Here is a 17,408-nt window from a genome sequence, read left to right on the forward strand (position 1 = left end):
CTATCATTGATTATTCAGTCCTAGTATACCTGTGATCTTTGTTCCTCCCTTTGCCTCTTGAGGTGCACCCACTCCATTTTCATTTTCTGCTAAAATTCTGAAGTAATAGACAGCACCCTCCTGCAAGTCTTCCACCTTATAGGTCAAAGCATGACAATTGCTTGTCACAGACACCCAGGCCTTCTTGCTTGCCTCACGTTTCTCAACATGGTAGGCTTTTACTACATCTCCACCATCATTTTCTGGAGCCTCCCATGTCAGTGTTGCAGAATCTCTTGTCACAGATGAAACTTTGACATTGATTGGAGGTCCAGGAGAGTCAAGCACTTTCACTACCATGGGCAAAGTTGCTTTACCCAAAGGTGATTCAATTGTGACACAGTACTCTCCAGAGTCATTCCTAGTTGACTTCTCAATAGTCAGTGATGTGCTGGATTCTGTTGCTTCAATAGTTCCTCTTACTGTTAGATCAACACCTTCTTTGCTCCATTGAACTGTTGGTGCTGGTTTTCCTTTGAATGGTGCACTAAGAGTGAATGATGTACCATGTTTTACAATGAGAACCTTGCGCATCTCAATATCAGCATCAAATGATGGCTCTGCTGTTCTGTCTGCTGCTGCACCTGGATCTGAGTATGGGCTACGTACACTGCTGCCCACTTTATTTATTGCCTTTACACAGAATTCATACTCTACATCTGTCTTCAATCCAGTGACTGTGAACTCCAAGCTTTTGGTAAGAGGTATTGCCTCAACCCATCTGGCTAGTTCTTCAGGTGACTCAGGTATTTCTTCATCCTCATATTCCTCTTCATCCTCAATGTCTGGCTCTGGTTTGGGAATAAATTCTCTGTATTCTACACTATATCCTAAGATGGGAGCACCACCATCATTTGTTGGTGGCCTCCAGAGGATAGACACAGTGTCTTTAGTGGAATTTATAATTTTTGGCTTGCTTGGGCGACAAGGAACAATCAGGGGATCTAGTGCTCTGAATGTTGCAGATGGTTCACTGACAGGACTCAGGCCAGCTGCATTTTCAGCATAGACTCTGAAGTCATACTCACAACCCTTGCGAAGTTTCGTCACCACTGTGGTAACCTCTTTAACTAGATCTCTGTTCACACGAACCCAGCGCATGCCTGTTTTCTCACGACGTTCAATTACATATCCAGCAATGGGACTACCTCCATCATTGGCTGGCTTACACCAGGTAAGGGTCATAGAATCTCCAGTTATATCAGTGACATCAACACCTGCGGGAGCAGTTGGAATTGTGTATGGATCTGTAATTTTTATAACTTCACTCTCCAGAGCCTCGCCAACACCATGCTTGTTAACAGCTAGAACTCTAAAGATATATTCATTACCCTTAAGCAGACCTGTCACTTTAAAGTAGGTCTTTTCTACATCACCCTTTACCAATGTCCAAGCCAAACGACTGGTCTCACGCTTCTCGACAACATAATGTGTTATTTTAGCACCACCAGTTTCCTGAGAAGGACCCCATGACAGAGTGCAGTCCTCTGCTGTAAGACCAGTGATCTGGAGAGGGCCTGCGGGGGGCCCTGGTTTATCGATGATCACACAATTAATTGGCATAGTAACTGTTCCCCCAATATTCTGGAGAGTTAGCACATACTGTCCAGAATCTCTTTTGACACAGTCCTTTATAACAATACAAGTGCTTGTATCTGTTGAAATAATCTGAATTCTGGCTCTCAGCTCAATCTCTTTGCCATCCTTTGTCCAGCAGATGACAGGGGCAGGACGTCCAGCAAGGTCAGCATTAATCTTCAGTGTTTCTCCTGCTTTCACAAACACAGTTTCTCTAAACTTGACATCCATCATGATGCGTGGTGGATCTACATCATCCTTGACAGTTATTGGGCCTGTATTGAATGATGGGATACTGAACTGTCCAGCAGCATTCTTTGCAATGACACGGAAATCATACTGGCTGTTCTCTGTAAGCCCTGTAGCATCATAGTAAGTTTCTGGCACATTGGTGAAGTTGCACCTGGTCCATCTACCCTCAGGAAGGTCTCTCCGCTCAATAATATAGCCAGAAACCTTGGATCCGCCATCATACTCTGGTTTATCCCAAGATAAGGAGACAGACGTTCGTGTAATAGCAGTAACCACAGGTGTGCCTGGAGGATCACATGGATCTCTTGCTGCAACAGGTTCACAAGCCTTACTGCATTTACCAATGCCAGCAATATTTTCTGCATAGGCACGGTATTCATAGAGCATTCCCTCTTCAACACCAGTGACTTTGTATTCTGTGTCTTTTATCATTCCTCTGTTCATTTTTGTCCAAAGAATGCTAGAACGTTCCTTCCTTTCTAAATGATAGCCCAGAACAGGACTACCGCCATCACTGACTGGCTCATTCCACGTCACCAACATGTATGACTTAGTAGCCAGTTTGACAATAGGCGTTGATGGAGGTCCAGGTTGTTTGAAGTTATATTGAGCAGTAATTCCTGGAGAATCAAGGGAACTACTCTTTCCATATCGGTTAACTGCATATATGCGGAACTGGTACTCTGCTCCATGTGTAAGGCGGCCAGCTTTGAAAGATGTTCTGGCAACATTACTTGCTGCTATTTGCCACTCCTGTGTGTTTGTATCTCTCTTCTCCACAATATAGTTGCTGATGGAGCAGCCACCATCATATTCTGGTGGGGACCAAGACAGTGTAATGCTGTCTGAAGTCACAGCATCCACCTTAATTCCTTTAGGTGGACCAGGTTTGTCCAGGACAACAACTCCAATACTAGCTGTTACTGTTCCAGCAGTGTTAGCCAAAGTGATCTCATATTTTCCAACATGTTCTCTGTTAGCTCCTTTAATAATAATTTTAGATGATGTTGCTGTATTTATGATTGTTATTGATGATGTTTGTTTCAAAGGAAGGCTATCCTTCTTCCATGATACAACAGGTTTTGGTCTGCCTCTCACAGGCACTTCAAGAGTGAGATCATCCCCAACCTTGACGCTATATGTTGTAAACAGTAAACTTATGGATGGTTCTATTGCAACATCTTTTGCCACCACTGGCAATCCAAGATCTTTTGGCTCACTCTTTCCCTTTTCATTAATAGCAACAACTCTGAAGAGATATGCTTCGTTGGGATTCAGATTAGGAACAGTTGCTTCTGGTACTTTGACTGTACATGCTGTGCCCCACTTGTCACCACCCTTAGGTTTGAATTCCACATTGTAGCACATTACTTTGCTGCCACCATCATGAGCAGGCTTCTCCCAGGTCAGTGATGCACTGGTTTTTGTTACATCCACAAGAGTTACCTTGTTTGGTGGTTGAGGCACCTCAGACACTTTGATTTCTTTGGTTTCAACTGTCTGTCCCTGGCCATATGCATTAACAGCACACACTCTGAAATAGAATATCCCACCTTCAGGGAGGTCTTCAATTTTGAATGAGTTAGCAGTACAATTGCTTGTGATAGTAGTATAGGCCTTTCTCACAGATTCCCTTTTCTCTACAATATAGTTTGTAATTTTTGCACCACCATCATTGAGTGGTGTGTCCCAAGCAAGAGTTACTGAATCTTTCTTGAGCTCCTTAACAGTGAAGTTTTGTGGTGCACTTGGTGTGTCCAAAATTCTTACTGAAATAACTGCAGATTTTGTACCACTGCTGTTCTCCAGTGTTAAAGAATATTTTCCACTGTCAAAGCGGTTAACATTGTCAATGACAAGCATGGTGTATGAAGTAGTAGTGTCAATTGCAGCATGCTCTGTTAAAGTGCTCTCAAGTTTCTCCCATTTCACAGAAGGTTCAGGTCTCCCTCTAATAGGGACAAACAAGCGCAGAGTTCCACCAGCCCGTACAGATACCACCTTTCTGAGGTCTGCATCCAACTCCATCTCTGGTGGATCTGCTCTGTCAGAAGTTAGTACTGTGCCATGGAAATTAGCTGCTTCCCCAACTCCTTCTGAGTTAATGGCACAAACACGGAACTGATACTCTCCACCATCCTTCAGGTCTGTGATAGTGAGTTTAGTAACCTGAATACCTGTGGGTGGAGTACACATGGTCCATTCTTTTTCAACTGGTGCTTGTACTGTTGGTGCTACTTCTGCTTCCTCAGTTAATTCAGGTTGTGGTGTGTATTCCCTCATTTCAACAATGTATCCCTTGATGTAGGCTCCACCATCAAAGTCAGGTTTACTCCATGAAAGGGACACAGAAGACTTTGAGTAGTCTGTCACCTTAGGATGGCGTGGAGGTCCAGGTGGTGTTGTAGCGTCACATGCTCTATAGAAAAGGGATAATTCACTGAGGTCTCCTATTCCAGTCTCATTTTCAGCAGCAACGCGGAACTCATAAAAGTGGTCTGGCATAAGACCTGTGACCTTGAAGTTTGTTTCTGTCAATTTTTGCCTGTTGCATTTTGTCCACCTCACACTATCTTTGTCACGCTTTTCAAGATGATAACCCCGGATGTCAACTCCACCTGTGTTTTCTGGAGCTGTCCAAGAGAGAACCATGGAGTCCCTTGTGATTTGACTTGCTTCAGGAGATCCAGGAGCACTTGGTGGTTTGTAAGGATTCCGTGCAATAATAGGTTCACTTTGAAGGTGATCACCAGTCCCATATTTGTTCACTGCCCTGACTCTGAAAATGTACTCATTTCCTGGAAGCAAATTTTTTACTTTATGGTACAGGCTTTTTTCTTCTGATGCAACTACAGTCCAAGACAACCTGCTGGTCTCTCTTTTCTCTAAAACATAGTGACTGATGCTAGCACCACCATCCAGAGCTGGTTCAGACCAGGTAAGGATGCACCTGTCAGCCATGATTTCAGACACTTTAATGGGACCAATTGGTGGGCCTGGTTTGTCAAGGACTTTAACAGTGATGGGGAAGGTTTTTGTACCACCAATGTTTTTGAGAACAAGGTCATAATGGCCACTATCTAGTTTGGTCACATCCTTTATGGTCATAGCTGCACATTTGTGTGTAGTTTTAACTTCAATGCGCAAGGCTTTCTCCATTTCTTTGCCCTCTTTAAGCCACACAACCTCAGGTTGTGGAGTTCCATAAATGTCTGCATCAAAATGCAAACTCTCTCCAGCACCTACCACAATTATGTCCTTGTATTTGGGGTCCATTGAGGCCCTTGGTGCTTCAATGTCATCTGTGGCAGTGATAGGTCCAGAGCTATCTGATGGCCCACTGAAGACTCCAGCAGCATTTCTTGCAATGACTCTAAATTCATACTGCTCACTCTCTGTCAGACCAGTCACTGTGTACTCTGTCTCAATTATATTAGTAAAGTTGGATCTTACCCAACGACCATCAGGGGAGGAGAGGTCTTTTCTTTCTACGATGTATCCATTTATTTTACTACCACCATCATACTGAGGTCTGGTCCACTGAATTTTAATGATATTTTTAGAAATATATACAGCTTCTGGAGTGCCTGGAGGATCACATGGGTCACGAGCAACAAAGGACTCAGATACTTTACTGCATCGTCCAATGCCAACAATATTTTCAGCATAAACTCTGAATTCATAACCAATGCCTTCCTCAAGATTGCAGATCTTGAATTGAGTGTCTGTAATTCGGGTTTTGTTTAGTTTGTTCCAGAGGATGCTGCTTCTCTCTTTACTTTCAAGGTGGTAACCAATAACTGCACTCCCACCATCAGTAACTGGCTCGTTCCATTCAATGATCATCATTTCCTTAGTTGCAGATTTAACATATGGTGTACCAGGAGGCCCAGGTGGTTTGTAGGGATACTGCACTACAATGCTCTTGGAGTCTAGAGGTGCACTCTTTCCATATCTGTTTTCTGCTATAATTCTAAACTGATATTCTGCACCAGTTTTCAGTTTTGTCACCTTAATAGCCGTTCTAGCCAGCTGTGTAACAACTGGCTGCCACGTTGTGGTTGTGGTATCTCTCTTTTCTACTATGTAGTTCTTAACTTGACATCCACCAGTGTATGCTGGGGGCTCCCAAGATAGATGGACAAAAGTGTTGCTTACTTCCACCACTTTAACTGGACCTTTTGGTGGGCTGGGCTTGTCGAGGATAATAATAGTCACATCTTCTGTGATGGTGCTAACAGTGCTTGTTGCAGTAATAGAATATTTGCCAAAGTCTTCCTTACATGCCTCAGTAATCTGAATTCCAGTTGTTAATGGAGTGTTGAAAACATTAACTCTAGAGGTCACCTTTAAACCCTGACCATCCTTTGCCCAGCTGATTTTAGGTTTGGGCCTTCCAAGTACAGGGAATTCCAGTCTAAGATCTTTTCCAGCTAACACATTGTAGGTATTAAATTGCATCTTGATGCTTGGTTCTATGGTCATGTCATTTGCAATCACTGGTGCAGCAAGTGCCTTTGGTTCACTCTTTCCTTTCTCATTGTAAGCAATGATCCGGAATAAGTATTCTGTGCCTGCTGTCAGGCCTGTAACGGTTCCTTCACAAGTCTTTGGGTTTCCTGCAACTCCCCACTTATCTGTGCCCTTAGGCTGCATCTCAATCAGGTAACCACCAATCCTACTGCCACCGTCATGTTCAGGTTTCTCCCAGGCCAGTGTGGCACTGTTTTTTGTGACATCTGTAAGAAACACTTTCCCAACAGGCAGTGGCACTTCAGAGGCTTTTGAAGCAGTTTTTGTCTCGACACATTGACCAATTCCATAATCATTCTCAGCCATGACTCTGAAGTAGTACATAGCTCCTTCAATCAAATTGTCAACTGTAAATGTGGTCTTGGTGCATTTTGTGGACACATTTGCATATGCCTTCCTTGTTGATTCACGCTTATCAATGACATAGTTCTTGATTTTCGAACCTCCATCAATTGCTGGTGCATCCCATACAAGTGTAACAGAATCCTTTTTGATATCTTTAACCACAAGGTTCTGTGGAGCCCCAGGTGTGTCCAGGACTTTTACTGAAACAAACTCAGAGACTGAGCCACTGCTATTTGTCAGGCTTAGCGTGTATTTTCCTGAGTCATGTCTGTCAGAACTGTCAATAGAGAGCTGTGTGAAGTTCAAAGCTTTCTCAACCACAGCTTTTTCAGAAAGGTCTCCATCGTCCTTTGTCCATTTAATCTCAGGTGTTGGCCTGCCCTTGAAAGGAATATAGATTCTAACAGATCCACCAGCTTTTACAGTGATGCCTTTTCTCAGCTCGGAGTCAAGATGAATTTGTGGTGGATCCATCCTTTCCTCTGGTTTTGCCATTCCAGAAAGAACAACTGGTTCACCAACTCCCATCTTGTTCAAAGCACACACTTGAATTTTGTATTCCTGGCCCTCAGTAAGTTTAGGAATTTCATATTTGTTGACACGGAGACCAGTAGGGGGTGTAACCATCTTCCATTCTTCCTCTTCAGCTTTGCATACTTCAACAATGTATCCTTGGATGGTACTACCACCATCAGACAGAGGCTTTCCCCAAGAAACTGTGATGGAGGACTTTGTAGAGTCAATTACATTGACATATGCTGGGGGACCAGGTTTGTATTTGGGATCAGATGCCTTGTAGTATGAACTAGGAAGGCTTGGTTCTCCTGGACCAACAATATTCTCTGCAGATACTCTGAACTCATACTCATGACCTGTGGTTAGGCCTGTAACTCTATATGATAAATCAGTTACTTTTTGTCTGTTACATCTGGTCCACTTGATTCCAGCCCTGTCCTTCTTTTCAATTATATAACCTATAATCTCTGTGCCACCATCAGACTCAGGGGCGGACCAAGTTACTGTCATGCCATCATGGGTAATGTTGAGTATGTCTTCAATGTGAGGTGAACTAGGTGGAACAAAAGGATTCTTCATAGTAACGGCAGCAGACTCTAGTGCCTCACTGACTCCATGACTGTTAACTGCCATTACACGGAACATATACTCATTGCCCTCCAGTAATTTAGTAACTTTGTAGCATGTGGTGTTACAGGTAGTAGAAACAACAGTCCAAGCGAGGCGACTTGTCTCTCTCCTCTCAATGATGTAACGTGTAATAGGACTACCTCCATCATGTAGTGGGGCCCGCCATGCCAGTGTGCATCTATCCTCAGCTACTCCAGTGACATGGAGAGGCCCTTCACATGGACTAGGTTTATCCATTACCAAAACCTTAAATGGAACAGTTTCACTGCCAGCCTCATTTGTCAGCAGAAGTGTGTAAATTCCACCATCAACTCTAACACAGTCCTTAACAATAATCATTGCATGGTTTTCTGTGTTTTTGATCTCTAGTCTGATTGTATTCTCAACTGGCTTTTCATCCTTGAACCACTGGACTGAAGGCAGTGGCTTGCCATGGACATCTGCATCCAACCGGAATGTCTCTCCAGCATTTATGATAACAGTCTTGGTAAAAGCAGGGTCAATTGAGTATTTAGGAGACTCGACCTTGTCACTTGCTGTTATAGGTCCACTGTTGTATGATGGCTTGCTGACTGTTCCAACTGAATTTTTAGCAATGACTCTAAAGTCATACTGTGCATTTTCTGTGAGTCCAGAAACAGTAAACTGAGTGTCAATCACATTTGTGAAGTTTGCTCTTACCCACCTGCCTTCTGGCAGATCACGTTTTTCTATTGTGTAGCCAGTAATATTACTGCCTCCATCATATTCTGGTTTAGTCCACTGAATGACAATTGTATCCTTGGTCACATGGACAGCTTCTGGTGTGCCAGGGGGATCGCATGGGTCACGGGCAACACAACCCTCTGAAATCTTACTGCTTCTTCCAATTCCAACAATATTTTCAGCATAGACCCTGTATTCATATTCTATACCCTCCTCCAATGGATGACTCTTGAAACTAGTCTCATGAATAAGTGTCTTATTGATCTTGACCCAGAGAATACTATTCCTCTCCTTTCTTTCAAGATGGTATCCAAGAACAGGACTTCCTCCATCTACTATAGGTTCATGCCACTCAACAATTTGGTGGTCTCTAGAGAGAGAAGAAATAAAGGGAGTGCCTGGTGGGCCTGGCTCTCTGTAAGGATATTGAGCCACTACAGCTGATGAATCTAGACCTTGACTTTTTCCATAGCGATTCTGGGCAATGATCCTAAACTGGTACTCAGCTCCTGTCTTTAGTCTAGTAACCTTGATGGTTGTTCTAGCACAGTTGGTGGTCACATTCTCCCATGATGTTGTGGTAGTATCTCTTTTTTGTACAATGTAGTTTGAGATTTGGGACCCACCAATATGTTTTGGTGGGTTCCATGAAATTGTGACACTCTGTGTTGTGATTTCATCAAATTTCACTGGACCAGATGGAGGTCCAGGTTTGTCCAGAACAATTATTTCGATTGCACTTTCTTTCTTTCCTGCTGAGTTAGTGGCAGTTATAGTATACATTCCAAGGTCGTCACTTGCTGCCTCCTTAATGCTTAGAGTTGTATGTGTAGTTGTGTTGTGAATATTTACTCTGGTGGTAAACTTCAATGGGGCTCCATCCTTTGTCCATACAATTGTTGGCTTAGGGCGACCAAAGATGGGAATATCAACATTTATGTCTTTGCCAACATGAACACTGTAGCTGCTGAATGCAGGCCGGATATCTGGCTCAAAGACCAGATCCTTGGTCATCACTGGACCAGCAAGGGTTTTTGGGTCACTCTTTCCTTTGTCATTGATCGCAGTGACTCTGAACAAATATTCCTGTCCTGGATTAAGATTGGACACTGTAGTCTCCATGGTCTTAAATGTATTTACACCAGACCATTTGTCCTGGCCCTTCAACTGTGCTTCAAGCAGATACTGTTGAACTCTGCTTCCACCATCATATTCTGGCCTCTCCCATGCCAGAGAGATGCTCGTTTTTGTCTGATCTGTAACAACCAAACTTTTTGGAGACTGAGGCACTTCTGAAACCTTAAGAGGGTCTACCGTTGCTGCAGGCAAACCAACACCAAAAGCATTTTCAGCGAGGACTCTGAAATAGTAACTACAGCCTTCTTGAAGGGGTTCAATCTTACATGAAAGAGCATGACAGTTTGTCACAACAGCAGCATAAGTTTTACGTGTGCTTTCTCTCTTTTCAATAATGTAGTTCTTAATCTTGGATCCACCATCTAAAAGAGGTGGCTCCCACACCAGTGTCACTGACTGATTTGTAATTTCTTTCACTTTAAGAGCAACTGGGGCGCTGGGTGTATCTAGAACACGGACAACAACAAATGCAGACTTGGTACCACTGGAGTTCTGAGCAGTAATTGTATATTTTCCACTGTCATTTCTGCTCATTTTATCAATTACAAGGGATGTATAACTGCTGGTTATTTCAACCTGAGCAGTTTCTTTGAGAGTCTCTTCATCTTTGTCCCACTTAATGGTAGGACTGGGTCTTCCTTTAATGGGAATAAACAATCTAAGGGAAGCACCAGCTTTGATAGACACAATCTTTCTAAGTTCTGGGTCAATGTCAAGGTCTGGCTCTTCTGTTTTGTCCTGCACAACCACAGCTCCAGAGAGATCAGCATGCTCACCAACTCCTACCTTGTTGATAGCACACACTCTAAACTTGTACGTTTGATTTTCTTTCAGATTTCCAACTTCAAATTTAGTTGTCTTTACACCTGTCGGGGGTGTGCATATTATCCAATTCTCAGTAGGTGCATCTGTGGCAGAAGCTGATGCATCTGGTGCTTCAGGTTGCACCACTGGTTCTGTGGCAATGCAACACTCAACAATATACCCCTGAATCTCACAGCCTCCATCACATACAGGCTTTCCCCAGGACAAAAGTACTGATGATTTTGTTGTGTCAGTGACCTTGGGATTTTGTGGTGGGCCTGGTCGGAAGATGGGATCAAGAGCTTTGTAGAAAACAGTTGAGGTGCTTGGCTCACCAACACCCACAGCATTTTCAGCAGCAACTCTAAATTCATAAATATGGCTTTCCAGTAATCCAGTTACTTTAAAGGTCAGATCTGTAACTGTTTGCCTATTGCATCTTGTCCATCTCACTCCTTCTTTGTCATGTTTCTCTATTATGTATCCAGTAATGGGACTACCACCATCTTCAGAAGGAGACTCCCAACTGAGCACCATCGAATCCTTTTTAACATCAGAAACTTCGACGTTCTTTGGTGTTCCAGGTAAGACATATGGATCTTTAATTATAACAGGAGCAGACTCAAGTGGTGCACCCACTCCAAACTGGTTGACTGCACGAACTTTGAAGATATATTCATCTCCTTCAAGAAGTTTATTTACTTTGAGACAAACATTCTTTACTTTTGGATCAACAACAGTCCAGACAAGCCGACTTGTCTCTCTTCTCTCAACAATATAGTGAGATATTTTGCTGCCACCATCCTGAAGTGGTGGTTTCCATGCAAGAGAGCAATGATCTTTGGCGATGCCTGTAACAACAAAAGGTCCTTGTGGTTCCCCAGGTTTATCAAGGACAACAACATTGATTTGTGTAGCCTTTTCTCCTCCAGGATTTTTCAGCAACAGCGTGTATTGTCCTCCGTCTGAAAGTTTAGATTCCTTTACAGATATGTAAGCTTTGGTGGGTGTGTTCTTGATTTCTCTATGAATTGTATTGCCAAGCTCCTGTTCTCCCTTCAGCCAGTGAATGGAGGGCAATGGTTTGCCATGAACATCAGCGTCAATTTTGAAGTTGTCTCCAGCATTGACCACAAGAGTCTGTGCATATTCAGGGTCAATGCTGATACGTGGTGGTTCAATCTCATCTCTGGCGGTTATAGGGCCAGTGCTGTATGAGGGTAAACTGAAAACACCAGCAGCATTTCTAGCAATAACCCGAAACTCATATTGGCTATCTTGCACAAGTCCAGTCGCAACATATTCTGTTTCAATCACATTTGTGAAATTGGCCTTCAACCAACGACCCTCAGGAAGTTCCTTCTTTTCAACAACATAACCAGTTACCTTTGCACCACCATCATATTCAGGCTTGGTCCAAACAATTGTTATGGAGTCTTTCGCAATCTTTGTTGCTTCTGGAGTGCCAGGAGGATCACAAGGATCTCTAGCAATATGCCCTTCAGACACTTTGCTTGCTTTGCCTATTCCTACAATGTTTTCTGCATAAACTCTATATTCATATTCCATTCCTGGTTCTAGACCTGTCGTTTTAAATGTTTGGTCAGTAATAAGAGACTTGTTAAGTTTGACCCATAAGATGCTATTTCTCTCTTTACGTTCAAGATGATAGCCTAAGATATTAGTTCCACCATCATTCACAGGCTCATTCCAGGCTACAACCATGCTGTCCTTAGAACAGGCTGCAATGTTTGGTGTTCCTGGTGGTCCTGGGAGCTTGTATGGGTACTGAGCAACAATACATTCTGAGGAAAGAATTGGGCCTTTTCCATATCTGTTTTCAGCCACAATCCTAAACTGATATTCAGAGCCAGTCTTAAGTCTGCCTGCCTTAATTTTTGTTCTTGCTAGATTGTGAGTTACAACCATCCAGTTCGTTGTGGATGTGTCCCTTTTTTCCACTATGTAGTTTTTAATGGTGCATCCACCATCATATTCAGGTGGATTCCATGAGATTGTTATACTATCAGAAGTAACCTCCTCTACCTTAACTGGCCCTTTGGGCTGGCCAGGTTTGTCTAGAACAACAATACCAATATTTACTGTTGTCTCTCCAGCTGTATTGCCAAGAGTAATAGTGTATTGGCCAACGTCATCTTTAGCTGCCTCTTTAATGTTGAGGTCCAACTTTGTGTCTGATGCACCAAAGTTGACCCTGGTAGTTCTTTTCAGAGGCTGACCATCTTTTGCCCAGGTAACAGTTGCTTTGGGTCGTGCCACATATGGAACATCCACTGTCAAGTCTTCTCCCGCCAACACACTAAATGTATTGAACAACATTTTAGCAACTGGAGCAATGATGAGATCTTTGACTATCACAGGGACGCCAATTTGACGAGGATCACTAGTTCCTTTCTCATTCTTTGCTGCTACACGGAACATATACTCTTCCCCTGCATTTAGTCCACTTATAGTAGCTTCTGTGTCTTTCACAATCATAGCCTGGGTCCACTTATCTGCACCCTTAGGCTGAATCTCAACAACATAACAGCCTACTCTGCTGCCTCCATCATGTTCTGGTTTTTCCCATGATAGTGTTACACTGTTTTTGGTGACATCTTTAAGAGTGATTTTACCAGGTGGCTGTGGCTTCTCAGACACTTTCACTGATTCAGGTGTTTCGATGGGCAAGCCAATGCCATATTCATTTTCAGCTAAAACTCTGAAATAATAATTGCAGCCCTCCAGAAGTTGGTCAACTGTAAAGGAAGTACTATGGCAATTGGCTTTAACTGTGGCATATGCTTTCCGTGTTGACTCACGCTTTTCAACTATATAATTCTTAATTTTGACTCCTCCATCGTTCACTGGTGGATCCCATGTTAATGTGACAGCTTCATTTGTGACAGAGGTAATTTTTAGATTTTGTGGCGCACTTGGTGTATCAAGAACTCTTACCTGAACTGTCACAGTTTTGGAACCAGAGCAGTTTTCAATGGTGAGGTTATATTTTCCACTGTCAAATCTGTTTACATTTTCAATTACAAGTGATGTGTATGATGACGTGGTGTCAATGGTTGCTCTCTCCAAAGGCTCACCATCACCTTTAGACCACTTAGCCTGAGGAGCTGGTCTGCCTCTTATTGGAACAAACAGTCTAAGTGTGCAGCAAGCTCTTAGACTGACCAGTTTACGGAGCTCAGCATCCAAGTCCATCTCAGGAGGAAGGAGTCTGTCCTCAGCTTTTGGATTTCCAGGAATAAATGCCGCTTCTCCAACTCCTTCGCTATTCATGGCGGAAATACTAATCTTATACTCCTGGTTTTCTTTAAGATTAGTGAGGGTAAATGAAGTTGCAAGAAGACCTTCCTTTGGAGTAACAATGGTCCATTCCTCCTCTTCTTCTTTTTCACATGGGATGCATGTCTCAACAATGTAACCAGTGATTTCAGAGCCACCATTGTATACAGGTTTGTTCCAGGCAATAGTAATTGAGGATTTTGTTGTGTCCAGGATTCTGGGGTTGCATGGAGCTCCTGGCTTGTACAGCCCATCAGTGGCTCTATAAAACAGACTGGGCACACTTGGTACACTCACTCCAGCAGCATTCTCAGCAAATATTCTAAATTCATATTCATGTCCTGTAGTAAGCCCCGTTGCCTTGAACTGTAGGTCCTTCACTTTTCTTAAATTGCATTTAACCCATCGAAGGCCACCTCTGTCTTTCCTTTCAATATTGTAGTTGGTGATGGGAGTTCCACCATCACTCTTAGGCGCTTGCCACATGACAACCATCGAGTCTTTAGTAATAGCTGTAACCTCAGCGTTTTCTGGGGGGTCAGGTTTCCCATACGGGTTGTCTGCAATAGTGGGTTCCGATTCAAGAGATTCTCCAAGACCATACTTGTTCACAGCCATTACTCTGAATATATATTCATTTCCTTTGAGTAGCTTAGTCACTTTGTGATTTGTAACTTGCAAACCTGAAATTACGTTGGTCCAAACCAGTCGACTTGATTCGCGTTTCTCAACTACATATCCTTCGATTTTGGCACCACCATCATCCGCTGGTGGAGCCCATGTAAGTACACAGTTGTCAGCAGTTACATCAGACACTTTCAGAGGGCCAATCGGTGGTCCAGGTCTGTCAAGCACTTTTACGTTGAAGACATGTTTTGCAAATCCACCAACATTTGTAGCAGTCAAAACAAATTCACCTCCATCTGATCTAACAGAGTCCTTGTTAGTCAGAATAGTTGTCAGTTCGGTAAACCTAACCTCCAGTTTCATTGTGTTCTCAACTTCCTTTCCATCCTTTGTCCAAGCCATAGATGGGATTGGCTGACCAGCAATATCAGCTTCAAGCTTAAAAGACTCTCCTGCTTTCAAAAGAACTGTGTCCTTGAAGATGGCATCGACCATGATACGTGGCTCAATTATGTTATCTTTACATGTAATTGAGTCAGATGGTTCAGATGGTATGCTCACAGCTCCTGCTGAGTTTCTGGCTATGACACGGAACTCATATGAGATGTCCTGAGTGAGTCCACTGACAGTGAATGCCGTTTCAATAATGTTGGTAAAGTTAGCTCTCATCCAACGACCAGCAGGCAATTCTCTTTTTTCTACTGTGTAACCAGTGATCTTAAAACCGCCATCATAGGCAGGCTTTGTCCATTGAATTGTGATGGCGTTCTTGTTGACAAAAATTGGCACAGGCTGACCTGGTGGATCCACAGGGTCCAAGGCTAGTATTGGCTCTGAAGCTTTACTTGGTTTACCAATTCCAGCCATGTTTTCAGCCATGACACGGAATTCATAGGCAACTCCGTCTTCAAGTCCCGATGACTTAAAAACATTGCCTTTCACAAGACTATTGCTGATCCTATGCCATACAATGCCACTTCTTTCCTTCCTCTCTACATGATAACCAATAACTTCATTTCCACCGTCAGTGACAGGTTCATTCCAGCCAATTGTTATTGAGTCTTTGGTGAATGCAACTACATTGGGAGTTCCTGGTGGCCCAGGCACTTTGAATGGATAGGCAGCAACCACTGCCTCTGAAGTGATGGGAGGTCCAACACCATATCTATTTTTAGCTTTTATTCTAAACTGGTACTCTGATCCAGTGGTTAGTCTAATAGCTTTAAATACTGTGCGAATAACAGTGGATGAAAGTTCAGTCCATGTTTGGGAAGTGGTGTCTCTAATTTCAACCGCATAGTTATTAATTGGAATACCTCCGTCATTCTCAGGAGCTTCCCAAGAAAAGATACAATAGGTGCGTGATATTTCCACAATCTTCACTGGTCCTTTTGGTGGCCCAGGTATATCATGCACTTTGATGATTATGTTTTCTGACACAGATCCAACAATGTTCTTGGCTGTCATGGTGTAAACACCACTGTCAGCTCTAGTGCATTCACTGATGCTGATAATAACAGTAGCTGGAGTAGTTTCTACATTGATTCTTTGGGTGAGTTTTAGGGCTGCTCCATCTTTCTGCCAAGAAATTGTTGGTCTAGGACGCCCCATAACTGGAATTTCAACCTTAATGTCATCCCCTGCTTTGGCAATAACAGTCTTCTGACATACACCACGTAAGTCAAACTCAGGAAGTGATGTAGAATCTTTGACAATAATGGGCTTGCTCTCACGTGGAGCACTTCTGCCAGACTGATTGACAGCCATGACATGGAAAATATATTCCTCATTCTCATTAAGGTTCTTCACTGTGAAGTCTAGAGTCTTCACTGTAGTAACATGTGCCCACTGGTCTGTTCCCTTCTTCTTGGCTTCTAGAACATATCCTGAAATTCTGCTTCCACCATCATGTTTGGGTTTGGTCCATGCAAGGCTCACAGAGCTCTTCGTGATGTCAGTGGGAATAATGCTTTCTGGAGGCGTAGGTGCTTGAGATGCACGAACTGGATCAGTAGTTTCAACTGCCTCTCCAATGCCAAACTCATTCTCAGCAGACACTCTGAAGTAGTACTCACAGCCTTCTCCCAAGTCACCAATTCTGACTGATGTTGTGGGGCACTTTGTAATTGCAGTAGCAAAAGCCTTGCGTGTTGATTCTCTTTTCTCAATTATGTAATTTGTGATTTTGGCTCCTCCGTCAATTAAGGGAGTATCCCACTGAAGTGTAATACTTTCTTTGTCTATCTTTACTGGCTTGAGGTTAAGAGGAGGTCCAGGTGAATCCAAAACTCTCACATGAATGTCAGCACTTTTCTTTCCAGCAGAGTTTTCAAGGGTAATCTCATATTTGCCAGCGTCAACCCTTGAGCTCTCCGGAATAAGTAACATTGTGAAAGATTCAGTGCTATCAATGACTGCACGTGGAACAGGGCCACCCTCTTTACTCCAAGTGACTTTGGGAGCAGGACGACCTTTGATTGGCACAAAGAGACGGATGGAGCAACCAGCTCTAACAACAAGGGTTCTCCTCAGCTCAATATCCAACTCTAAATCAGGCTCGGCAGCATGTTCTACAATTTGAACTAATTCCTGAGTTTCACCAGGTTCACCAGCTCCTTTGGCATTTACAGCACTAATCCTGAAATGGTACTTAGCACCAGTTTCCAAGCCAGGGACAACAAACTCTGTGATTCTGAGTGGTGACGAAGGGGTATCCTTAATCCATTCTTCTGTTCCTTCTTTTTTGTGCTCAATTACATATCCAGTGACTTCAAGCCCACCATTATCCAGAGGTTTCCCCCAGTTCAGTGTAGCAGTAGTTTTGGTTGTGTCTGTTACTCTTGGATTGACAGGAGGTCCTGGAACATCTGGCAGAAAGAAAGAGGTTACGATCTGTTAACAGAAAAATCAGCAAGAACTACAAATATATATAAACATTTTTT

The 17,408-nt window shown here is 43.1% G+C and overlaps 1 protein-coding gene across 2 annotated transcripts in view; it reads right to left on the bottom strand.

The window, feature by feature from the left end:
• LOC129374559 (titin-like) overlaps positions 1-17,408 on the bottom strand; it is a 150,932-nt gene that overhangs the window by 26,409 nt on the left and 107,115 nt on the right. For both annotated transcript variants that reach the window (XM_055053030.1, XM_055053028.1), the window contains one exon: positions 30-17,333. In XM_055053030.1, coding sequence (XP_054909005.1) covers positions 30-17,333 — 17,304 coding nt within the window. The remainder of the gene's footprint in view (positions 1-29; positions 17,334-17,408) is intronic.

The sequence above is a fragment of the Poeciliopsis prolifica genome, unplaced genomic scaffold, assembly GCF_027474105.1.
Source record: "Poeciliopsis prolifica strain line A6 unplaced genomic scaffold, Auburn_PproV2 SCAFFOLD036, whole genome shotgun sequence".
Classification (NCBI taxonomy): domain Eukaryota; kingdom Metazoa; phylum Chordata; class Actinopteri; order Cyprinodontiformes; family Poeciliidae; genus Poeciliopsis; species Poeciliopsis prolifica.